General features: G+C 39.9%; 1 protein-coding gene across 1 annotated transcript in view; it reads right to left on the bottom strand.

The window, feature by feature from the left end:
- Window positions 1–27,500, bottom strand: part of mrpl3 (mitochondrial ribosomal protein L3) — a 139,801-nt gene that overhangs the window by 49,745 nt on the left and 62,556 nt on the right. Inside the window, exons 4-6 of the mRNA XM_039736964.1 lie at window positions 16,111–16,209; window positions 15,085–15,184; window positions 8,758–8,818 (exon numbers count right to left, since the gene is read on the bottom strand). Coding sequence (XP_039592898.1) covers window positions 8,758–8,818; window positions 15,085–15,184; window positions 16,111–16,209 — 260 coding nt within the window. The remainder of the gene's footprint in view (window positions 1–8,757; window positions 8,819–15,084; window positions 15,185–16,110; window positions 16,210–27,500) is intronic.

Raw genomic sequence — 27,500 nt, forward strand, 5'->3', positions numbered from 1 at the left:
AATAGTTTATTCACAGTAAACTCTTCTGCAATTAATGTATGAATGAAAAGTTAAATAATGGATAGCAGTGCCAATGAAAATTTAAAGCTCATCTTATTGATTCAGTATCAAAGAAATACATTCCCCAGCTGATGTATACCGCTACCCCAAAGCTACTTCTTAAGATTTTCAAAACCAATTATGGATTTTTATCTGCCAGAATAATTATTGCAAACTATCATTTGTTCTCTCGCCACTAATTAGAAATTTGCAGATATAATTTACATGACTCCTTTCTTAGGTCTCTTTAATGACTTCTAGTTCCATCCATCCATTTCTTAAGCCTGCTTACCCAAAGCAGGGCTGCAGGGAAGATAACTTTAGGGGTATAAGCTGACAACATTTTCATTGACTAAGCAATAGACAAAAGCAATTAAAAAGGCAAATAAATTGTTAGGGTAGATCATAAAAATTGTTCAGTTTAAGTTTAAGGGATGTTATGCTCAAACTATTTAATGCACTCATTAGACCGCATCTAGAGTACTGTGTGCAGTCCTGGTCACCACACTACACGGAAGACATAGCAGCACTTGAAGCTGTGCAGAGAACAGCAATCAAGTACATCCCAGAACTTAAGGACATGTTATACTGTGACAGACTCCATCCTTTCTTTACCTTCCATCAGTTTGTTTATGATGCACATGATAATATCAAAGCTGTAGAGAAGCCACAATACCAACTAAGAGCACTGACAACAAAATGAGGCTGGTAGCTCCAGGTTGACCTTGGTAGACAGTTGAAATTCCCCAAAACCATCTGGCCAACCACACTTAATCCAGAGTTGGTCCTTACATCGCATTCAACAGAGCAGGTGGTTTTGATTGAGCTTATGGTCCACCTGGGAAGATCGGATTGAAGAAGCACATGAGAGAAAGTGTGCCAGATATGAAAGGCTGGTGGCAGAGATGGAAGGACAAGTGGTATCAGAATGATTAATTGGAAAAGATGGATGCATTCCAGTGTTCAATGATTTCGATCACAGGTTGAGAAGTGCAGTCCAGGAAGCAGATTTGATTCCTCTGCAAAGCAGCAGGGGTGTTGATAGCCTTTTTGGACCCCTTGAGAGGTTTCAAGAACTTGACTGGAGTCCACCTGTGGCAAAATGAATTGATGGGATATCGTTTAGGAAGGCACACGTGGTCCCGCAATTCACACCCCGGGAAGCACTTCTGTATGCAAAGAGTGGTGGGACTCTGGAACAAACTACCAAGACATGGAGTTGAAGGAGAAACCTGCATGTCAGGACAAAAACCCAAGATATGAAGTCCAAAGAACTCTCTATAGACCTCCGTGATCAAATTGTGGAGAAGATTAGACCAAGACAAGGGAAAAAAAAACATTACTAAAACTTCCAAGTGTTCACAGTGGCCACAAGAATTGTGAAATGGAACACGCTTGGAACCACCAGGACCCTTCGTAGAGATGGCTGTCCAAAGGGAAGAAGGGCCTCCAATACTATGTGAAGCTGAGCAGAGGAGAGCAACCCAGTGCAATCCAGGATTTGTGGACATGTTCGACTGCGATAGACTCAGAGAATTAAACCTGTTTAGTCTGAGCACAGGAGACTGTGTGAGGACCTCATCCAGGTATTTATAAACCTCAAAAGCATTGATAAAAGAGATCCAGCAACATTCTTTCAGTTTAAGGGTGAATCACGTACTTAGGGACATCAGTGGAAATTAAGGGGAAGTGTATTTAATATTGAAGCCAGGAAGCACTTCTTTAATGCAAAGAGTTGTGGGACTCTGAAAAAAACTTCTGAGACATGGAGTTGAAGCAAAAACCTGGACAGCCTATAAGAAGAATCTGGAGACAACTTAGCTATTAGCTAAACAAATGGGCTTGATGGACTCATTTCTAATATAGCTGATAAAATATTTGAAAATATTTGGATTTTCAGCCCCCTTTACTTTTGTTTATACAATTCCTAGTTTTGAAGAGCTTTGGGGACGTGTATCCCCTTCTTTTACATGACAAGATTCAGTGCCGTTTTCAAAAGTAACATTTCCCCAGAGTTTTGAACGTAGCAGTGGATGGGTGCTGCAAATGTGCTTCTCTTTCGTTGCCAAGACAAAAACAAACCGACATTCAGTTCATTCCACCCACCTTTTCTAATGGCTTTCTGAGTCTTTTTGACCCCTGTGGTGACTGGCCAGTTCGGTGTAGTATCTCTAGTCTCTTAAAGGTACCCTTCCTTTGCATTTTATTCATCCAGAGGAAAAAGGTACAGGAACTAGAGCGCTTTACATCAAGAGCTGATAAGCACAGTTTCAGCGTGTATCTGGAAACGGACTCATTACAAGTAAAAGGCGTTATAAATCTTAAAGTATATAATGGTAAGTTTAGAAAACAGATGAGAAAACGTAATCTCATAAACTAATCAAATTTCCCCAGGACACATCATTATTAAAAAGTAATTCTAAAAAAAATACATTAGGCAATTACAATAAACTATCATGGAGTTTCCAACAGCATAAAATACAAATTTTATCTGTCGATTACTGTTAGAGCAAGTTACAAAAGACATGAGTTAGAAGTGTGCACCAGTAATTTGATGCCATGGTAGCAGGAATAATAAACTAAAAGGGCAAAATACGTCATCTGAAGAATCAATTCTAAAATATGGTGCATACAATATTACGATTCTAAGCATCACTCGACCTTTAAAATGGAAGACTTTATGATAATACTACATGGGCACTTAAAAAAGAAATCCAATCCCTGTAATCTTCGTGCTGTAAGAAACAACTTGAAAGGTTATTTTATTTTCTCTCCCATCCGCTAGTAAAAGTATGATTCTCAAGCCAGCAAACAAATTGATCAGCAGGATGGAATATAACCTAAATTTTAGGGAGGTTTTAAAATCTAATTAGATAAATAATATCTAAGTTAACTTTTAACCTAGCCACCAAAGGAGGCAAACCAACCCAACCTGGTGCCAGCCCCAAGCCCAGATAAATATAGAAGGGTTATTGTCAGGAAGGGCATCCAGCTAGAAAATCTTAGCCAAAGCCATTAATGATGAAATCAGTCCAATCAGATTTGGAAAATGCTAGAAGAGTGAGAGCTACCAGGTCAGGGTGGGATCAGTTTAAAAAATCAGTACAGGAGAAGAAGAAGATGTGAAAAAAAAGGGAAGGGTAAGCTGAATGTAAGAGCGGGGCCAATGACTGGGAAAGGAAGAGGGGGTGACAGATTTGATGAATAGGAGGAAGATATGGTAGTGATGTGAGTGCAGTGAATTAGATGGAGGGGGAATAACAGAGAGGCTGCAAACTGTTGTACAGTGAAACATGCAAGTGAACAAAAAACAAAAAAAAGGTGACCCAATATCAAATTCTGGATCATTTTTCCACTTCAATCCATTTTGATTTATTACTGATGAGGGGGTCAGACAAATGAAGTGCCACATTTTTCAAGGTCATTGTGCGAGGTAGCCAAGTGAGTTTGGGTGGGGGTCCTTTGATAGTCGATACCTTGTGGTTTTCAGGCGGTGTGTACTGTGCTTTTGTAGTCGAAGCATTCTTCAAAAACAAGACTTCATCATCACTACACAACGCACCTTCCGAACGCACTTCAGCATTCCTCCTAACGGTGACGTCCCAATTCTGAAAACCAATTCTTCAGTGGGTGGATAAATTTAGACAGAGGGGTAAAACATTGAACAGAAAATCTCCAGGCCGTCCTCGGACTGTATGGACACCTGAAAAACACCCAAGCTGTAAGGGCATCAATTTTGCAGTCTCCTCAACGCGCTTCTGCCTTATGCATTTCCAACATGTCTTTGATTTTGCATGAATTTCCATCCATACAAAATGACGGGAGTGTAGGAACTCACTGAGAGAGAATGGGAGAGCCGCAGAGTATTGTGCGGAAACATTCTGCAAACCGTTCATCGAGATGCCATTGTCATGTGCAGCAATGAGGCACATTTCCATTCGAAAGGTTGCATAAAAAAACAAAACTTTCGCTACTGGGCTAAAAGCAACCCTTGTGAACTTCATCACAGAACCCTGCACAGTGAGCATGTTACTTTGTTTGAGGAGTGGGGAGCAACGGTCACTGTCACTTCAGAATGTTACATTGAAATGCTAGAGAACTTTCAGCAGCCCCAACTGGAAGAAAGGGATGTGGTGAATTCGTGGTTTCAACAGGAAGGAACAACAGCACATATGAGAGACAAGGAGAAACAATCAAGTTTTGCAGGAGATTTTTCCGGGGAAGTTGATCTCTCTGCGCGGTGATATCGGGTGGCCTTCATGTTCAGCTGATCTCGCTCCGTGCGATTTCTTCTTAAGCTGAAAGTATACACACACCAACCTCAAAAGCTTGAAGCCCTCAAGGACGCTATTCGCCACAAAATCGCAGCTATCCCCCTTGAAATGGCCGAACGAGTCATGCGAGTTTTCAGAAATCGTATGTATCGCTAATGATGGCCACCACCTTGAACACATCACTGTTGAAAGACAGTGAAAAAAAATCTATTTTGTAAACCCTTTCTTGTGTCACAATGAAATTTATTTTGTAGCATTTTGTAGAATAACCGTTTGAAATATGGTACTTCTTTTTGGCTTATTCTGTATATGTAATGTTCATATTGTGTTGTTATACTGTATGCGTATGCCTAGTGGAGTAGTGAAGTGAAATGAGGAGGGCATTTGAGCTTTGACACCCAGGGGTCATGGGGGTCCTAATTTAACCATGGCTGGGAGACCTTTCTAACAGTCAGCCTTTAGACTGAACTAACTGGTTACACTTCACCACATTAACTTGAGTGGTAGAGATGGTCTATAAAGCAGGTCAACACCAACTTTTACATTCATCCCTTTCTTCTTAAATGAGCTGAATACAAAATAAAAATAAAAACAAAACTTGAAACCCCAGGAATATAAAAAAATCAAACTAGATATAAGATGATACAGGACAAAAAATTACAAATAATAACTAGGAGACACAGTTTATAACCCCTAGCTCTTTCACACAGTTTGGAGTCCCATGATAATATTACTCTTATTTACATCAAATTAATATTAAACACTTCCCTCAATATTTACATTCATTAACATCAAACACATTTGAAAACACAACACCATCCCACTCCCCGCTGACAAGGAGCCCTAACACAACAGTCCAGTTCAAATCACACTGCAATTAAAATAAAGGAACTCAATAAAAACAAGGCAGTCACTCGCTGCCATCCTGATACAATAAACTGGACAAGTCTCACCCAGAACACCGATGCCCTGGTGCCGGTGATATAATTCCTGTTTATTGTCAGCAAAGAATGCACTGCCAGTTTTCTCTCCCATTTGTAAATCTTCCTCTATTTTCGAATATTCCTTCTGATGTCTTCTTGTAACCGTTAGGCTGGGTTTATACCTCACGCGGCGCGACACATACTCCAGTGGACGCTCCTGCTACGCAAGCGTTTTACTATTTATACTCGCGCGCGTAAATCTGGAAGAATCCACCAGGTGGCAGTGCGAGATATCATCACGGTGAGAACAGGTTTGGCTTCACTGTGTTGTGCATTGCCAGAAATTAAATTTCGATGACACCTTACTGCAATATCTCTGAAAAGGATCTTTAATGATTAAATCCATCAATCCAGGGATGTGTCCATTCCAGCAAGCACTGGGGACGAGGCAGAAACAATCCCTAGACGGGGCATCAGCTCATTGAAAGGTGAATACAAGCATACACAACACACGCAAACTGGCATCATTTTAGCGTAACCAAATCTGCACGTGTCTGGAAGGAAATCACAGCACACTGTGGAAACCCAGCAGGAAAACGTGTACACCCCAAGCAAGGAACTACAGCGACGTGACTCCATGTGAGACAGCAATGCTACCGCTCCGCCACCGTGTCAACCCCATGTGTGTAATTATCAACAGTATTCATTATTTAAACGAAATTAACGATTTATCTGTAAAATGTAACATACATACTTTAATGCATTTCATTATGAAAGTGATGGCAAGTATAAATCTAAGGATTCTAAATGTGCAGAGAGCTGGAATATCATACATTTAATGTGTTCCGTGCGGCAATTGCTGCTGTTGGGTCACAAGGAAGCCCCAGAATAAACAGACGGCACAACAGATGGTATGTGAGACTTGAAATGTATTGTGTCATTATGATCAAGAATATATGATGCTTGAATATAAAAGCACCACGAATGCATTTGTATCTCGGCAATTTGCTTCACCACATCGAACCATTCGTCAAACATCGAAGCGTGCACATCGATCCCGTAGGATCCTCAAAGCAGCTTTCTGTCACATGTAGATAGTAAACAGAGACTCTGACGTCACATTCCGACTTTTATCACACTGCGCTCCCAGACTTTTTGCTGGTACTGCAACTCGCACACGTGTCACGTTAATCTTGAAGGACCTGCTCAGAGGACGTGTCAAATGAACGCTGGGAACGCGTGGCAGCCATGATGCGTGCACGTACACATTCTGAGTGTATAGTATAAACGAGCCCTTACATCCATCCACCATCATGTTACCATGGAAACCTGAAACTCTACTCTTCCATCCAGTAACTCTCATCTTCCTTGAAAGTGCATCATCATCACATGTTGATGTCCTCCACTGCCTGACCTTACACAGACTAATAACAGTCCTGAACTCATTTAACATAGAAATGGCTAATGAATGATGACACACAGAACCAGAATTACAACTAGGTGATGCCATTACAACTTTATGCTGAAGCCTGCATGTTCTCTCAGTGTCCATATTCTAGCAAGATCACTTCCTTGTATAATCCAAAACAAAAACTTCTAATGTTACTGGTCCTGGTTTGAGAGACTGCTCTTGTGTTAGGACTGTGATGGACTCTAGGTTTCTTCCTGCTTAGGGGCAATGGGGTAGTATAGTTATATTCACAAACTAGCAGCAATTAAAAAATAAATAAAATTTGTCAAAGTGGGCTTTCACTTTTTGTCCGATTGAGACCACCAGGATTTGGTTCCTACAGACAGATGTGAACGTCCCATTTCAACTGGAGTACCTCAAAAGAATGGCCTGGGACCAGTTCCACTCAGTAACTGGTGCACATCATTTTCAGAAAATGAAATCTAGCTGCATTACTCATAAAAATATAATTCATGATGTGCTGTGCTCTAATAGCAGTCTCCTTTTACCTTTGACAAAATATTTTAGCAACCAAAGACATTTGGTAAATGAGGCAACAAATAAAAGAATCAGTGATATTTTTCTTTGTATCAGAGAGGGTAGCGACATCCAATGCCGCCCATTATGCATTATTTATGTGCAGTACAATGTCTCTGCAGCAAATGTCTTTTATTTTTCAAACACTGCCCTGGCACAGTACTCGCGTATTTACTCTAAACACTTGAACGCTTCAGGGCAGGCTGCTCTTAACTGTAGGACTGAAGAAGGTCAGAATTATAGTTTTGCTATTGTGGCGCCTTGCTGGTAAAGTGTCAGAGAAATGCTGAACTACTATAATTTAAGTTTAATTCAGCTACAAGTTTGTTTTAAAAGTAGTAAATACAGAGTATGCGATAATCCACTCTATGCATCCAGAGCCACACTTACATAGCTTGCTTATTTCATTCATTTCTAGATGAGTTAAGAGATTTTTTGTTCCCCATACTTAAATTTGTTGCTATTACAGTGAAAAAAATAATTTACCTGACCTGGCACAAGTAGCAGTGATTTGTGCAAAGCGCTGTGGGTAAAAGCTACAGCTGTGTACATCACTCTGCTGATCTGCTAGCCAACACAAGTTGACCTAACTTATCTCAATGTCAGTTTAACACAATAAACATCGTTGTAATTGAAATTGCATAGGAAAGTTTGCAAATTTGGTTTTCAATTGGAGGTTGTGAAAATTAACACCAGTGTACAAAATATTTTATGAAAACAGAATTTATTCAAACTTCCTTGAAAAATAAGTGTGCCAAATTTCAACAGACAGACAGACAGACATGACGGCAACAGTTAGTGCTTTTCACATTAAATGTGAGCACCCGTAAAAAGATTATCAGAGCACTCCCGAATTTGTTTCAGAAGCAGAAACGCATGGGAGACAGCTTAAGGGCTCCAAGTGGATGCAGTTACCCGTCGAGCCAGGGGTTGGCACTGTTTTCTGATCCTTTTTCTCCTTCTCACTCTGCAGACCGGGTGACTGAAGGCCCACTCATCACCGACGTCATTTCCAGTGTCCATCTTCCTTCATAACCCGGAAAATCAGTGACACCTACTGAACACATCAGTTCTGTTTGGACTTGTGTTTGTACAGTCATCTCTACAACTAATTGGGAGTCTATTTACACCAAAGAAAATTGTCAAATTATACGGGGTTACCAAGGTGGTACCCCAACTCTTTATCCGTGTTCTTTGTGTCATTTTAAAGTATCTTTAATAAGTGTGCCAAATGTCAACAAAACCAGTACACCGGGAGCGGAGTTGTTTCATGAGGTCAGACGAATACGACGGTGACAAGAGGTGCTTTGTCAGTTGCAATACACATAGAGTTTGAAGGGAACTGGGTTCAGATGAAATTGCTTATTTCTTTAGATATATTAATTCCTTTTTTTTCTAGCTTTAATAACCTTAGTGTTTCAAGCTAAACCCTTACACTATAGCAATGACCTCTTAAGACCATAAGGATTCAACAATTATTTCACAGTCTGGTACAATACAGCATTAAACACTTGGTAAACTTGACGGCACTTACGTTTTCGCGGTGACATCAACATATTGTCCAGGACGAAAGTGAGCAGCATATAAAGGAGTGCCTGTAAAAGAAAAAGTATACGGAAAACATAATCAGCATCTTTTTTCTGAGAAAAACACACACAAAAGGATCAAACGGAGTATAACAAGAGGGACTGTATAGTTTGTCAGTAATCTAGAAATCCTTGCAGACAGTATAAGAGGTCTCCGGACAACAAGGAATAAGGAAGGTCTGAGGAATATAACAGTCATATGAAAAAGTTTGGGAACCCCTCTCAGCCTGCATAATAATTGACTCTCCTTTCAACAAAAAAGATAACAGTGGTATGTCTTTTATTTCCTAGGAACATCGGAGTACTGCTGTGTTTTCCGAACAAAGTGAAGCCGTATTTAGTTGTATGAAATAAAATCAAATGTGAAAAACTGGCTGTGCAAAAATGTGAGTCCCCTTGTCATTGTGCTGATTTGAATGCCTGTCACTGCTCAATGCTGATTACTTGGTTTGATGAGCTCGTTAAGCCTGGAACTTCATAGACAGGAGTGTCCAGTCATGAGTGGTCAAAGGTATTTAAGGTGGTCAATTACAAGTTGTGCTTCCTTCCCTTTGACTCTCCTCTGAAGAGTGACAGACAGCATGGGATCCTCAAAGCAACTCTCCAAAGATCTGAAAACAAAGATTGTTGAGTCTCCTGGTTTAGGGGAAGGCTACAAAAAGCCATCTCAGAGGTTTAAACTGTCAGTTTCAACTGTAAGGAATGGAATCAGGAAATGGAAGGCCACAGGCACAGTTGCTGTTAAACTCAGCAGGTCTGGCAGGCCAAGAAAAATACAGGAGCAGCATATGAAGAGGCAGGATTGTGAGAATGGTTATAGACAACCCACAGTTCACCTCCAAAGACCTGCAAAAACATCTCGCTGCAGATGGTGTATCTGTACATCGTTCTACAATTCTGAACAATTTGCACAAAGAACATCTGTATGGCAGGGTGATGAAAAAGAAGCCTTTTCTGCACTCACGCCACAAACAGAGTCGCTTGTTGTATGAAAATGCTCATTCAGACAAGCCAGATTCATTTGGGAACAAAGTGCTTTGGACTGATGAGACAGAAATGGAGTTATTTGGTCAGAACAAAAAGCACTTTGCATGGCGGAAGAAGAACACCGCATTCCAAGAAAAACACCTGCTACCTCCTGTCAAATTTAATGGAGGTTCCATCATGCTGTGGGGCTGTGTGGCTAGTTCAGGGACTAAAAAACATTTTGCAAGTTTAAATTATTTCCTTATCTAAGTGATAAGAGTTCATTTCATTTTTACAGATAATACAAGGTCGGTTGCGAAAGTTTTAAAGATTAACATACAATGTTTTTCATTGACTTACCTTTCAAACACCATCATCCCTCAAAAGATTATCGTACAGCTGAGTCTGCTACTCTACAACACTTCCTTATTCAATTGGATTCTGGACTTCCTGACAGAGAGACCCCAGGCAGTCCACCCATCTCAAGTGCCATCATGTTGAGCACCGGGGCCCCCCCAAGGCTGCGTATTCAGTCCACTTCTGATCACTCAACTTACTTACGATTGTATTGAGATACAACAATTAGCGGACTGGTGCTAGTGCAACACTCTGTCTCTTAATGTGGACAAGACGAAAGACATGATTGTTGACTTTGGTAAAGGCCTGCGGGGTCCACACCCCAACTGCTCTGTGGTGGAATTGGTCAAGAGCACCAAATTCCTTGGTGTGCGTCTGACACTTGAACCGACTTGGTCAATTAACACCACCTCCATAGCCAAGAAGATGTCTAAGCTTTTACACTTTCTGTAGCTGAAGTCGGGAAGCCTCTCTCTCCCCAAATCTCATCACATTCTACAGGGGCACCATCAAGAGCATTCTGACCAACTGAATCACTGTCTGGCTTAGGAACTGCAGCATCTCTGACCGCAAGATTCTACAACGGATAGTGCACACAACAGAAAAGATCATTGGTACCTCTCTGCATTCCACCCAAGACCTTTTTTTTGAAACGTTGCGTGAAGGGCTGCTTCCACCCCTCCTGAAGATCCTTTCATCCCACTTTTGTCTGACAGAAGGTACTATAACCAGTTCTGAAAGGTTCTGCAACAGCTTCTACCCTCTTGGCTGGTCAGATGCTGAACTCTGCTGCCCTTCTGCCTTCAGATCTGCTCCTAGTAGCTTACTTAGATGTAATGCATTTGTTACTATTGTTTTTTATTAGTTGTTATTCATTTATTTATTACTCTCTATTCACTTACCTATTATGTATTTGTCCATTTATGGTATAGTACAGATCTTTCCCTGTCTTGCACTCATTCTGTGTTTATGTATGGGGTGCACCGCAGTCCTAGGGAACATTATTCTGTGCCACTGTATGCTGTGTATGCTGTTATATGGTGTATGGAGGGTGTGACAGTAAATCCTCCTGACTTAACAGTTTCAGCCTTCATAGACAGTTTGTCAGACATGCTGCCATGTATTCTTATGATATGGAGCTCCAAATATGGCTTTCACAGATTCAGGACTGCATCCAGAAGTAACATTTTATTTTATAAAAACAAATTAACTAATTTAAAGTTTAACTCACAGCTGTGTTTATTGCATTTAACAATTTGAACAATGAACTCTTGATAATAACAACCACAGAAACAAACTCTGCCATTAAGGTTTATTTATGAATCATTAAATTTAGGAGACATGTTCATCACATCACTTTAATCATGTTAGTGATCATCAGTGTAACACCTACACTATTAAAAATGCAGCTGGTTTAAAGCTTTGGAGACTCTTGAATTGCTGCAAAGTCTTTAACCATATACTAACTAAAGAGTTAAAAAAAAGTAATTAAGAATGAAAAACAACATGTAAAATGCAATATATATATATATATATATATATATTATATTTATATACACACACACCAATACTGTATATATATATTGACGTGTGAGTCCCTGTCTTGCATCCCAAAACATGAGGCCGAGTCTCATTACTTTAGCAAAACCAACTTTATCCAGCTTGAAACAGGAACAGCACGGTTATTTATTGTAGTGAGATCTACCGCTCTACTACACACAGACACAGCAATCTGGCAGGGATGTGGCCAGGTTAGTGGCCAATACTGTTGCCAGCATTTATAATGTTCCTTGCATCACCCACTGAGGACAGGTGCTCATAGCGCAACCACGGTAGGCTCAATTTGCTTTCGCAACAAGTTGCTGCAGCGCTGGGAGCCCGCGGTTGGCCCAGTGACAGATAAGCGGTCTACCACATACATGGCAATTACATTTTGAGGTGCTCTTTGGCATGTTGTCCTGTTAAGTGGAGTCCCAAAAGAGTTTAGAAACCTTGTAATATATATCTTATACATAAATGTCTATGCAAGGAAGTGTGAATGTGTTTGTCTGTCTGTCTGTCCATCCAGCCCGGAAGTGTGAGGCTACAGCAATGAAGCGCAAAGAAATTGACTCTGTCTCCAAAGTGAAACCCCTGAGAAAAGAGAAACTTGCTTAGCTGCTAATAAACAAGTGAGGTGAGCACATCAGCAAAACAAAACCGCTGAGGAAAGAGAAGCTCGCTTAGCCACTAATGCACAAATGATGCGATTGATTGATTGATTGACTGATTGATTGATTGATTGATTGATGTGCCAGAATTCATGGTTTCCAGGAGCCCAGTTTTTTTACAGCACAGGGCTTACAAAGGTAGTATTTATATATACTGTGAAGAGAGTCCTAATAACTAAGGGCTTTCCAACAAAATACATTTCTCCCACGTTAATTCTTTGAAGAATCAACTGCATAAGCTGGTAATTTCTTTAAACCTGATTAAAGAAAAGTACCCAATTAAGAAACAAGTAAGAATAACATACATTCTGGGATAATGTTTGGGAGACTTCTGGCTGTATTAAGCTGCAATACTTAATGTTCTCCTTTGATACAGTACTGAATCAAAGTACCTTTTAATTGCAGAGAAAAAGCATATCAGGATAGTGTTCTCAGAAATTAAAAAAAAATTACAAAGTAAACGATTCTCAAGGCAAAATGCAAGAATAGATGATGCCATGCACTAAATGCAGAACTAGTCCATATATACACCTACAGACTTACATGCATTTTATTATATATATATATATATATATATATATATATATATATATATATATATATATATATATATATATATATATATGATTTGAAGTCTGAACCACAATCTGATTGTATGGGTGGTTAACTACCAGGTAACTTGTGTGGTTGGTCTGCAAAGAGTACGCGACACGTGTTTTGCCCTATTTTGGGCTCATCAGGCGTAGACACTCCACTGCACCCTTCACCTTGGATCGAACCTCGGACAACAGAGTTAGAGGCAAAGGCTCTTTATGTTGTGCCACGACATGTGGTTCGTTTACTTGACAGCCTGGTGCAGTGGAGTGTGTACGCCTGATGAGCCCAAAATAGGGCGAAACACGTGTCTCGCACTCTCTGCATTATTTGACAGTTAACTTTGTAACATTCTATGATCTGCTTCTCGCAACTGAGAGGGCACCCATGGCAGATGTTTACCGCCTTGCAGACCAACCATACGCGTTAGCTGGTAGGTAATCACCTATACAATCAGATTGTGATTCAGACTTCGAATGCTATGTATGTAATTACCCCGATCTCCAGGCTGTCAAGTAAACGAACCACATGCCGTGGCGCAACGTAAAGAGCCTTTGCCTCTAATGCTGACGTCCGAGGTTCGATCCCCGGTGAGGGGTGCAGTGGAGTGTGAACGCCTGATGAGCCCAAAATAGGGCGAAACACGTGTCGCGCACTCTCTGCATTATTTGACACTTTAGTATGTTAAATATAAATATATCTATCTATCCTGCGGTGGGCTGGCACCCTGTCCAGGATTGGTTCCTGCCTTGTGCCCTGTGTTGGCTGGGATTGGCTCCAGCAGACCCCCGTGACCCTGTATTCGGATTCAGCGGGTTAGAAAATGGATGGATGGATATCTATCTATCTATTAGGACGAGACGAGACTTTTTTACTGCGATGAGACGAGATCTTTTGAAGAGTGAGAGACACTTTCAAGTCCCACGAGACGGTCAAGTCATGTCATACTTACAAGCTTTGGAAGCAAGTCCTGTGATACACATGCAGAGCAGGTTAGAGATAATGGAAGTAGGAAAGTCTCAAAAAATTAGACTAAAGGTCGCATTAGTGCAAACAAACAGAAAATATTACTCTGAGAAATAACGGAACAGCGAAAAGAGATCGCAGAGTGTTTGAAGATGTCTGGGGGAGAAGAGAGACAAGGCAGTGAGACAAAAGGTCAGCTGCTGTACAGGCTTTTAAACATTTGAAGCGCCGCACGAGATGCACATCACACGGCACAGCAGCAGCAATCCATCGAGCAAAGAGGAGGCAAAAACAAAAAAAAAAAAACAACTGTTATTTGGTTTCTGTTGTACTGTATACCATTTAAGAGAGGTTTTGGAGGAGCGACCACGTCTCCTTGGGGTGCGTTCAGTCCCACTCTTCACAACAGCACGTAACGCTGGCTGGTGGGGGGGAAGGGGTTGGTGATCGAAGCCCCCTAACGTGTGTGTGTGTGTATATATATATATATATATATAGCAGGTGCCATAGAGGAAGGACAGACATCCTGGCCCGGATAAAGGAGGGATTCTTGCCCGGACAGGCCATAATAGATGAACTAAGCAGTTCACTCCCCAGTATGATAGTGTTCCTCAGGGTTGAACTCGATTAAAATACCCACAGGGTGGCATGGAAGTTTGAGTCTGGAATCGTAGCCCTGTCAGGGGGAGGACTGCCCAGGTTTCCACATGACCCGGAAGTGCCCTGGACTTCTTCGGAGTGACACCGGAAGCAGTTATAGGGTTGGATTTAAAAGAGAGCCTGCTACTTCACTGGGAGGAAGCAGGCAACACTCTACAGGAGATGGAAGAAGACTATTTACATTTGTGTACTGTGGGTGGTACTTGCAATTGAAAAATTTCACAAAGTTGATTTTGTTGCATAAATGAATGACAAGAAACATTTTCCTTGTGTTTTATACTAAGATATATCGCCATTATCTGTAGGCACTGTTTCCATGAAGTTCCACTATTTGTCTGTTCAAATGTGTTGAAAAAAAATCAGCAGTTCCCATGGGGTCTACTTACTTCACAAGACTGCATACACATTTTTTTCCTTATTGTCTTAGTTAAAGCTGTGTCTTATAAATGCATTTAAAGGTATACTAATAGTATTTTATTTCTTTTCTTCTTACATATTTCTTAATATAACAATGTGCCTTACCTGGTTTGAGTATAGCGTTGTTTGACACTCTGAAAATGGATATTTTCTGTTTTGGTGGTACTCCTGCATTCCGAAAGATCTCCATTGAATCCTCCGGTTTCTGCAATAAACACATTTTGGTTTGAATTCAGGATGATTTCACATGAGCCTTCTAGATGAACTAATGAAGTTAAAAGCAAAAATATACACAACTCAACTAAGCCACTGTGATGGTTTAAACAAATGTAAAATAATGTGGTTGTCACAAAAACATCTTAATGTTTATTATAAAAAGAAGTGTTATATATTTATGATTTTTATTTTCACCTTCAAACAGGCAAGTACAAACAACCTCCAATGAGTTCACAAAGAAAGGACTTTGGGATAATTAGAACTAAGAGTATCAAGAACATCAAGATGTCTCAGAGGAAGTAATTTATTATCCACTCTTAATAAGCCTAATAAAACCAGCACTGCCAAGCCTGTTTGGTTACAAATATAGTAACATTCTAGAAACCCCAAAAATTTTGAAAAATAAATCATTTTCATCAGAACTAGACATACTTATAAAAGAAAGAAATAAGGGACAACTATGAATCTGCTCACATCTTTATGCTTCAGCAGCTTGTCATATTTATATACACAACTAATAAGGCAGGTATTTTTTTTTTTAACACAATGACTACCAGAATCCAATTGTGCTTAGGACAGTTGCACATATCAGCATGTTCTGCTTTTTATTTTAGCATCTAATGCTACTCAGGAACCTTTTCGTGCAATAAGTGACCAGGGAAGTGTGGACATCACGGATATTGCTTTGGTATTCTAAGTGTAGTATTTTTTTTTTAATCACTTTAAAGTGAAATCAATGAGTTGCAAGTTTAAACATTTTTGGTTGTTTGCTCAATACACACTGAATGGTTATTACAAAAGGCACACCAAAAAAATAATTAAGATTAATCAAATGATTATACAGTAAATGAAATTCACACACCAAAAAAACCCCGTGATAACACACCAATTTCTGTCTCTGTTAATGACACTTACATGAAAGGGCGATACATTTTTTCCGCCAACATATAAAGCTGCTGCTTTTCCATCGTAATCTTCTTTTGCTACATATTTAAGTACATGGCAGTCTTGTACCTGCACAAAATTTCAAAGAGAGCTTTAATTGAACATAAAGATTTATTTATTTATTTACATAAATACCTTTACAACACACTTGGAATGCCTTCAATAAGAAATGTAAAGATTGTGCCTATATGATTATTTCAAAGCAATTCCAAGGGTACACTGTAAAAAATGTTAGTAAATTTAACGGTAAAAATACTGTAAATGGTGAAAGTAAAATACCTTTTCTGAAAAAAACGAAAGTTACCTTATGTTCTACTGAAAATTATCTGTATATCTTAAACAATACATTTCATTATTATTTTTTTTACAGCCAAGTTCTGTAAAATCGATATTTTTCTACCTTCAAAATATGCTACATACCGTTTACTTATACATTAGTTATATGGAAAAAATCTCTGTTAAGCTTACAGTGCAAAAACAGTTAAATAGAGAAGGTAAAGTGCTGTTTCGCTAAGACTGAAGTTATGATATTTGCATAAGGACACGCCCCCTTTTACCATATTGTTCCCGGTGAACCGCCTACCTTTGAACAGTAGGGATAAAAAATTTTTAAGTTAGCCGACTTGTTTATCGCTGTGTGCTGAAAGTTTTTTGAGATTATGGAAGCTGATTTATGGTGGGTTGTATTCGTAAAGCTGGCACACCTGAAGGACAGACCGCGTACACCACAAAAGTAAACTTTACTTCTCCACCAGACAATGAGCTGTAACTTCCTTAAACATTGAATTGTTTTCAATGTGTATAATTAAATGGTACATGTTTCCTATTGGTTGTTGTTAGTTTACTGATGCAAACTGTGCAGTGGGGTTTGATCACGACAATATTTTCTAATGACTTATTGATTGGCAGATTTCTGGTTATGGCTAAATATTCTAAACTGTTTTGTTGTAAAGTTTACTACAAAGTAATACCGTAAACCTACAAATACTGTTACCGCATTTATTACGGTAAAATTCTGTCAACCCAGCTGCTGGTTTTTGATCGTAAAAATAACATTTTTATAGATACAAAAATAGTCACTTTTTTTTACGGTAAAACTCTGGCAACCCAGCTCTCAGTACTTTACCATAAATTTAACATTAATTTTTTCTTTTTTTTTTTTATATAGTGTAGGTCAGAGATGCCCACTATGCTAATTAGGACCAAGAAGGCTTGACGATAGATAATTTCCTTGCCAAAGGGATAGCAAAATACCCCCAAATCAGGACAGATTTTGTTGTTCTTTTAATGGTGAGGTCTGGGAAGACTTTTGGAGGCGGAGTGGATGCTGAAGTCGGAAACAACGGGAGACAAACGCCAATTTAAAGTAAAAAGCAATCAAAGAGACTGCAGCCCCTCTCAGCTTAGTGCCACTGACTGGTCAGATCAGACAGCCTGCAGCCTAACGTGAGGCCTCCCTCTATATACCTTCTTCGTGTATTAAACAAAAAAAACATATATAAGGCAGTTCATTTTGAGGTTATACATAAATGATAATAGCTTGCAATTCCCTGAATTGGAACGTGCACATTGCTTCTTTCAGATAAAGAGGTTATCAGGGCACTCACAGTTTTAAGAAATATGCTCGAATAATTTTAAGCGAGAATTCAGAAACTGTCACAACTGATTTATAATATCACAGGGTGCTCTGTTAGTATCAAGAGGTCAGCATTTTCTCATAAAAAATGCAAGTTAGTCCATTATCCTGTGCACAAGCTTAATTCTTTTTCTACCTAAATGAAGAACAAATCCTATAGAAATAATAAATCATATAGCTCTCTGCAGCATGATTAATACAAAATACAGTACTTGGTATTCTGAAGTAACTACTTATAATCATTACAGTTAATAATGTTTTTTTTTTTTTTCTTTCTCAGCGGTCTTCATCCTCCAGCCTACAAAATGGTAGCACACAGGTGGTCAAGTAAAACAAGTAGAACCATAACCAGAATACGTCCTACAGACCCAGCTATTTAAGGACTTCACAAGGGTCAAAAGGTGAACATATAGACAAAGTGGACCACAACTGTCTCTAATTTATAAGAGCCTGCGGGATGGGGTCTACGCCTTCACTAAGAAAGTGACTCAACGAACCCAGGGTTAGGTTAAAGGCTCACAGGAGGAGGAGAGAAATAGACCTAGAGCACAGGTAGGCAGATTCAGTCCTGGAGGGCCGCAGTGGTTGCAGGTTTTTGTTCCAACCCAGTCGCTTAATTAAAAACCAATCCTTGTCAATTATTTAATTTCATGGCTTGTTAGTGCGTTAACATTGCGACGTTAGGTCATTCACATATCCTAGATTTTTTTTCCTTTCTAAGGATATCATCCAAATGATTTGAAGTCTAAAACAGACGAGATTATCTCAGTGCTTCACTTTCCTTCCAAGTATTTAATTAAACCCCATAGTGCGCGATCAATACACACAGGTGTAAATGGAAACAAGCTAAATGGAGAAATGCTGGTTTCCTTTGTCATTTGCATCTTATTGCTAATAAGGAGCAATTAAAAACCAAGATGACAGCTGTTTAAGACTAAAATAAGCAATAAGGGTTCAAAATCTTAACCAGCGAGACAACTGAAGTGAAGCAGAAGTGTCACTTGAGCAATAAATGCTTCTTATTAAGCAAATGGGTTGGAGCAAAAACCTGCAACCACTGCGGCCCTCCTGGACTGAATATGCCCACCCCTGGAGAGAGACTAAGAGATGGGCGGTAAGAGGAATTGCCCTTTCCTGTGGTAACAGACAAAAGACAAGCTATGAAAAGAAGGCTAAGATAGCTACCAGATTTTTGTGTTTTGTTTTTGAAATGCTCTCCAGCAATTTTCTTCATTTATGATCTTCTTTTTCAAGAACAAACTTACTCATTTGTGTATATTCTTGACTTCTTTTGACATCAGCGGTGCCCCTAATATGGATTTGAGCTCCTTGAAACATTACGCAAGAAATCCAGGTGTAATAATGGATATTTGATTTTAAATCACATAAACTCGGTAATACTAGGGTGTTGTACCTTGTTAGCCAATATAGATGTAGCGAAAAGTCAAGCAAAATAACACCTTTTATTGGCGAACTAAAAAAAGAAGAAGGGGCCTGAGTTGCCTTGAAAGTTTGCATATTGTAATCTTTTTAGATAGCCAATAAAAGGGGTCATTTTGCTTGACTTCTCACTCCGCAACTAAAGTCAGTTTCATTCAACTGAGGCTTTTGTCTAAAGTTAAGCCCTTCTTATCACTTCACGATTTAGAAAGGGTTGTACATGCTTTTACTGCGTCCCGGACTGGACTCCTGTAATGCACTTTATGTTGGTGTCAGCCAGGCTCCTATTTCACATTCACAGTTAGTCCAAAATGCTGCAGCTCATCTTTTAATGGGAACATTCAAGTGAGAACACATTTTCCTTGAGCTAGCCTCCCTGCACTGGCTCCAGGTTTGTTTTAGGATTGATTTTAAGATTTCACTTTCTGTTTATAAAGTACTAAATGACCTAACTCCCTCTTACCTCTCCGACTGTTAATAATTATTAGGTCACTCAGGTCTACTGATCACTTGCTTCTGGTGGTCCCTAAATCAAGACTAAAGTGTAGGGAAGATTGTGCCTTTGACGTTGTAGCCCTCAGACTCTGGAATGGGTTGCCACTTCATGTTAGGCTGGCCCCTACTTTGTCTATTTCAAATCACTACTTATGGCACATTTCTATTCCTTGGCTCTTAATCAATCACAAGAGATGTGTTTGTCTATGGTATTGTCTTATGGCTTATTGTCTTGGTTGTATACCACTTTGGTCAGCTATTGTTGTTTATAAATGCACTGTTTCAGAAAATCAACAGATGGATGATTAGAACAAGAACATTAGAACAATCTAGACGAGAACAGGCCATTCAGCCCAACAAAGCTCGCCAGTCCTGTCCACTTGTTTCCTCCAAGAAAACATCAAGTCGAGTTTTGAAAGTCCCTAATGTCTTACTGTCCACCACACTACTTGGTAGCTTATTCCAAGTGTCTATCGTTCTTTGTGTAAAGAAAAACTTCCTAATGTTTGTGCGAAATTTACCCTTAACAAGTTTCCAACTGTGTCCCCGTGTTCTTGATGAGCTCATTTTAAAATAACAGTCTCGATCCACTGTACTAATTCCCTTCATAATTTTAAACACTTCAATCATGTCACCTCTTAATCTTCTTTTGCTTAAACTGTAAAGGCTCAGCTCTTTTAATCTTTCCTCATAATTTAACCCCTGTAGACCTGAATCAGCCTGGTCGCTCTTGTCTGGACCTTCTCTAGTGCTGTTATGTCCTTTTTGTAGCCTGGAGACCAAAACTGCAAACAGTACTCAAGATGAGGCCTCACCAGTGCATTAAAAAGGTTGCGCATAACCTCCTGTGACTTGTACTCCACAGACCAAGGCGCTATATATCCTAACATTCTGTGAGCCTTCTTAATAGCTTCTGAACACTGTTGGGAAGTTGATATCTTGGAGTCCACTATGACTCCTAATCCTTCTCATAAGGTGTACTCTCGATTTTCCGACCGCCCATTGTGTATTCAAAACTAATATTTTTACTTCCTATGTGTAATACTTCACATTTACTGACATTAAATTTCATTTGCCGCAAATCTGCCCAAGCCTGTATGCCATCCAGATAGGTAGATTGCCCAGTTAGGTAGATTGCCCAGAGGGGACTGGGCGGTCTCTTGGTCTGGAACCCCTACAGATTTTATTTTTTTCTCCAGCCTTTGGAGTTTTTTCTTGTTTTTTCTGTCCACCCTGGCCATCGGACCTTACTCTTATTCTATGTTAATTAATGTTGACTTATGTTTATCTTTTATTGTGTCTTCTATTTCTCTATTCATTTTGTAAAGCACTTTGAGCTACATTTTTTTGTATGAATATGTGCTATATAAATAAATGTTGATTGATTGATTGATTGATCCAAGTCCTTCTGTAATGATATAACGGATTCCAAATTATCTGCTAATCCACCTATCTTGGTATCTTCTGCAAACGTAACCAGCTTGTTACTTATATTCCTTTCTAAATCATTTCTATATATTAAAAATATCAGCGCCCTAGCACTGACCCCTGTGGAACACCACTCTTAACATCGCCAGTTCTGATGAGGTTCCTCGCACCATCACTCTCTGCTTCCAGTGTTTGAGCCAATTCTGCACCCATCTAAAAACATCACCCTGAACTCCCACTTCTTTTAACTTGATGCCCAACCTCTCATGTGGCACCTTATCAAATGCTTTCTGAAAGTCCAGATAAATAATATCATAAGCTCCACTTTGATCGTATCCTTTTGTTGCCTCCTCATAGAATTCCAACATGTTAGTAAAACACGACCTCCCTCTTCTGAACCCATGCTGACTGTTCAGAATAACTCCTGTCCTTGCCATGTGTTGCTCAATCTTATCCTTAATAATTCCTTCCATTAATTTTCCTGTGATGCTTGTTAAGCTTACTGGCCTATAGTTGCTTGGATCTGCCCTGTCACCCTTTTTATATAATGGGATGATATTTGCCATTTTCCAGTCCTTTGGAATCTCTCCAGTGCACAGTGACTTCCTAAAAATATGTGTCAAGGGTTTATATATGTACTCACTAGCCTCCTTAAGAACACGAGGATAAATATTATCTGGGCCTGGTGATTTGTTTGATTTCATCTTATTTAATCTGAGCAGCACTTCTCCCTCTACAATTTCCAAATCCCTCAGTACCTCCTTAGTAGTTGTTTTACCTCTGGCAGGTTATCCACTTGCTCACTTGTAAACACCTCAGAAAATGTAAGTTTAGGGCATCTGCTATTTCATTGTCTGTATCTTTTAATTCCCTTTACTATTCCTGATGAACTTGACCTCCTCCTTAACTGTTCTTTTACTACTAAAATACTGAAAGAATCTCTTGGGGTCTTCTTTCGCCTTATCTGCTATATTCCTCTCCAACTGTCTTTTAGCCTCTCTGATATCCTTCTTAATGGTTGCCCTCATGTTCTCATACGCTACGGTTCTCTTTGCAGTCATTAGTCTTATATGCCTTATACAGCAGTTTTTCCTTTGCAACTTCTTTTTAAATCTTTATTAATCCATCGTGGAGTTTTTTAGTTTCCTATTACTTCCAAATTTAGGTATGTATCTGTCCTGCATTACATGTTTTTAAACCTGTTCCACTGCTCCTCGACTGTCTCCACATTTAAAAGCTTATCCCAGTCTATCCTACTTAGACTTTGTCGCATCTGCTCAAAATTAGCCCTACTAAAGTTCAACTTAACAATTTTAGTCTTTGCATCTGTACTCTTACAAAATACTGAGAATTGTATTACATTATGGTCACTTGACCCTAGTGGTTCAATCACCTCTACACCCTCAATTCTATCCTGATTATTACAGAATACTAAATCCAGACAGGCTTCACCCCTTGTTGGTGCTTTAACATGCTGTGTTAAAAACAGTCGCTGATTACTTCTAAAAACTCCTGCTCTTGTGCTCCTCCATCTGTAAGGTTATCCCAGTTAATATTTGGATAATTAAAGTCCCCATGACTATAATATCCCCCTGTAAACTTGCCTTTTGATATTACTAAAAAGATGTGTGTTGAAATTACTGTCTGAATTGGGTGGTCTATAACACACTCCTAAAATGAGACCTTTTCCCTAATATTTTCCAGGCGAAGCCACATGTCCTCACTAAGATGGGGCTCATCATCCAACTGAAGATGACTTACATTTAATTCCTGTTTGGCATAAACAGCAACCCCACCTCCTTTTCTGTTCTGTCTATCCTTCCTAAAAATGTGTATCCCTCTATGTTACACTCATCCCCATCTTTGTTATTTAGCCAGGTTTCCGTTATTGCTATAATATCATAATTATGCTCTGCTACATACAACTCCAACTCACTTACCTTATTTTTGATACTTCTAGCATTAAGGCAAGCTATTTTTAATGTGTTAATCCTTCTATCTTTACGTGTTTGCTTAAAATTTACATTACTATGCATTTTTATTTCTACACCATTGTTTGTTCTTCCATGTATAGATCTAAATCTGGCCTGTCCTAAACTCCCTGCCCCCCCATTCCCTAGTTTAAACAATCCTCGACTAGCCTACACATACGCCTCCCCAATACATTGGTGCCCCTCCGGTTCAGATGTAACCCGTCACGGCGGAACAGGTCCCATCTGTTCCAAAAGGAGTCCCAATGCCCCATAAACCTATACCCTTCTACCCTGCACCAAGATTTGAGCCACGAATTAAGCCTTCTAATCTCCTCAATCTTACCTGGACTGGCGTGGCACAGGCAGAACTGGAGAAGACTACCTTGTCAGTTCTGCTCCTCAGCTTGGTACCTAACTCTTTGAATTTGGATCGCAGAACTGACAGACTACCCTTATGTATGTCATTTGTTCCAACGTGGACAATGACAACTGGATCCACCCCGCTCTGGCCAAGAGCCTATCCACCCTTCCAGGGAGGTCTCTCACCTGTGCTCCCGGTAGGCAACACAAGGTGTGAGACTCTCTCTCTCTGTTGCACACCTGAGCTTCAATCCCCCTAAACATTGAGTCCCCAACTATCACTACCCGTTGGGGCTCCTCAACCCTGCCTACCACCTCAGAATTATCAGAGTCACCGTCCAGCTCCGCCAGGACATGATAACGGTTAGACACTTCTAATTCTGGGGTTGATGCCCCGGACAGTGTGCACCCTTTACCTCAGCCTTGTGGCCGTGACCCACCTATTCCTACCTGTCTGGTCTGGAATCTCCTCCGCGCCACCTTAGGGGTGCACACTATTTCTCTAAAGGACACCTGGGCCAAGTCCGCCAATTCTCTATTACAACGCAGGTCAGCCAACTCCTCCTCCAGTTCAGCGACCCTGAGCTCGAGGTGCTGGATCAGCTGGCATCTCTTGCAGATGTAGCCCTCATAGACAACTGGCTCTTCCAAACCATCATCTAAAAAGTCCAACATCCAACAGGACTTGCATTGCACTGGCCTCATTATTAAAATTTGACTTGGGATTACTAAGCTGCCTTAACTATTTTTTTTTTTCTTAAAATTAAATTTCTTCTTCTTTCAGCTGCTCCTTAACTTAAATGGTAACACTAAGATCTGCTACAGATATTTTACACCTTTTCCCCTTAAGCTCCTGTACTGTTCTCCCTCTCAGCTGCCTGCTATTTGCATATGAGGTTAACTTTACTTTTCTCTGTCTCTTCTCCTAACTTTGCGCTCTTCTTACTTATAAGCTCTTCACTGTTTGTATTCCCCCGTATTAATGAACCAATACGCTGCCGCCCCCTTAACTGTTCTACCTCTGGACTGCTAAGGACTGTTTAATCTAAAATAAACAAATAAATAAAACTTTACTACCTTATTTGCTCCTACTGCTCCTTGTGCCTGATCGGTGTCTTAACGCAGGCCGCTTACCTGAGCACTACTGAGTTTCCACCTTTTACTGCTTTGAAGTCAGCCGCGGCCTTTTTTTCTTTTCCTTTAAACTAAGGAATCGCTGTTACGACGACGCGGTTATTTATTTACAAATGCCGATATCAGTTACTGCTGCTTTCTACCCTGCCGCCTCGATGCTAATTCAAATACAGATAACAAGAAAAAGAACAAGTACAAGTATAAATAACTTTTCCAAGCGCACTTCCTAACACCCAGCTACTTTTGTTCTTGTCTGGGCGAAAAAAAAAGCAAAAAAAAACCCTTCTAAAGGGAAAAAAAGTTTTTAAGAGCAAAATGTATTTTTTTTATTTAAATCTCACACCACAGAACAAACCAACAACTCTCAACAGACTCTAGCGTTTGCAAAGCACACGTGACTCTCCTAGTAGTATTTGTTCAGGAATGGAGAGCCATAAGGAGGGTGCCCTCTTCTTTTTTTTTTTTTTTTAAAAGGGAAAGATACAATAATTTATAAATTACATTCAATGTGTTTTCAACCTATAGAGAACAAAAAATGTTTTTTTTTTAAAACTAGGAGACACGCTTATTCCCCGACCAATGACATGCTTAAACAACCCTGTGCAGACAAGCTTCTGACAGTGAACAGCTGGTGTGATAGGCGTCTCCAAGGACAGTAAGCGGAGTAAGCAATCTCACTTGAAACTGTGAAGACAAGACTTCGAAATACGGTTTTGACAAGTCGAGTGGCTGAAAGAAAAGCATTGCTAAAATGGACAATAAGAAAAAAAGAGTTTTGCCGGGGTGTGGAACCACCTCCAGTCTCAACGTATTCAGAAATTAAAACACAGAACAAGTAAAGAATTGGAGAAATGGATATTGCGCAGCTCTTGGACTGTGCTTGAAGCTGGTGTCCTGCGAGGCACCGATCACACAAACTTTTGACTCTTTGAAGATTTTGTACTGATTCTGTTAGGACTTTCCAATTTCCTTTTGATGGTGTAGAATACTGCACTCGCTGACACCTTGGCTTCCTTTGTAATTTTTTCTATAGGTACGGCCTAAACTTTTAAGGGCTAAAATGATATGTGTCTGTCTTCCTTTGGTAATTTCATTCTTGCTTCAATGGTAAGAATGTTACAGAGCAATGCTGTCCAAATTACAGTATGTCTTCAGAAGGTGTTACAATGCTGTTTTTATACAGGCAAAGGGTTTGTAAGTAATCATCAAAAGTTAGGACACCTATAGGAATTGTTTGTATCAACATTTAAGGCATAATTACCCTGTATTGCAAAAGGTTATAAGTTGTTAATTCATTACTTGTTCCCTGTAAAGTACGGTTTGTATTACTCTGAAAATTACATTATTTGTCAGTTTTTGTATCCTAAACTAGGCAGTTTACCACATACCTTGGTACGACTTCATGTTATTATTCATTGGCTTTGAATGGCTTAAATTTCAATAAAAACTGGAAAAAAGGTGTGTTCTACAACCCTTGACTGGTAGTGAATACACAAAAACATTTTGAATATACACATATGTGCATATTATATTTTCGTATGTACACACACCGATCAGCCACAGACAGGTGAACGGAAGGGGAACTGTGGAGAGCATTCTGACAAACTGCATGACTTTGTGGTTTGGGAACAACAAAGCCCATGAGCGCAAGGTTCTGCAGCGCGTAATTAGGACCGCTGAGAGGATCACAGGGGTCTCCCTCCCCTCAATCCAGGACATCTTCGTAGAGCCTATGCCATTGTGAAAGACGTTTCTCACCTGTCGCACACATTGCTTGACCTCCTGTCGTCAGGTTGAAGATACCGTAGCATTAGAACCAGCACAGCCAGGTCCTATAAAAGCTTCTTTCCCCCAAGCTGTCAGACTTCTACATGTCGCCCAGTACCATATGCCTATAACATTCTTCCAATTATGTACTGTCACTTTACACTCTGCACTTTAATATGGATATCGAGCATTGTTCAAGCTTTATAGTCCTGCATCTTTTGTCTTGTTATATTGTATTGTTGTTCCGGTGTATGTTAAATGTACTTTGTTTTGCCTATGCACTAGGGACTGTAAGGAACAAAACAAACAAACAAACAAATAATAAATATATTTATATAAATTAATGGTCATCCTGGCCAATACCGCCAGGCCACCAGGTGGAGCCCTCTCTGCAGCATGGAGGTGCCCCGAATGCCAGCAGGGAATCATGGACACTGCAGTTTTCCTTTACACCTCTGCTGGATACCTTGGGGGCCAACAGAGGAAGCTGCAGGGAGGCCCAGAGACTCTTACGTGCCCTATAACCCGGAAATACATTTTAGTCACAGCGAGAGGGGAAATGACATACTTCCGGGATGAAGAAGAGGACTTTTGATCTGATAGGAAGTCACATGGACTGAGGATATGGAAACACTTCCGGGTCAGGGAATATAAAAGACTGTGAAAGATCCCAGACGAGTGAGCTGGGTTGGGTGGCAACGCATCTGGGAGTGGAGGATTGTAATTATTGACTATTGTGTATTGGTTAATGAGTATTGTGAGAGGAGGGTGCTTGGTGCACGTATTTGTTCAAATAAAAATTATATTCTGGCGACTGATCTGAGGGTTCAAGGGGACGACAGTGCCTCCTGTATGTCACAATACATATATATATTATGGTAGTTTAAGGATTTTCTCGCACCCTTGTACTCTCAGACCACTCGTCAGACACCAGATAAAAAGTCCAATTATTATTTATTATAATAATAATGTGCACAACGCACGTTCCTCTCCACAATTCTCAATAAACACAATAATACAATAACCAATCCTCCACTCCCAGACGCTTAGCCACCCTGCCTCCCAACTCAGCTCGTCTATCTGGGATCTCCCAGAGTCCTTTATACTCCTTGACCCGGAAGTGTTTG

This window comes from Polypterus senegalus, chromosome 15 (assembly GCF_016835505.1).
Source record: "Polypterus senegalus isolate Bchr_013 chromosome 15, ASM1683550v1, whole genome shotgun sequence".
NCBI lineage: Eukaryota > Metazoa > Chordata > Cladistia > Polypteriformes > Polypteridae > Polypterus > Polypterus senegalus.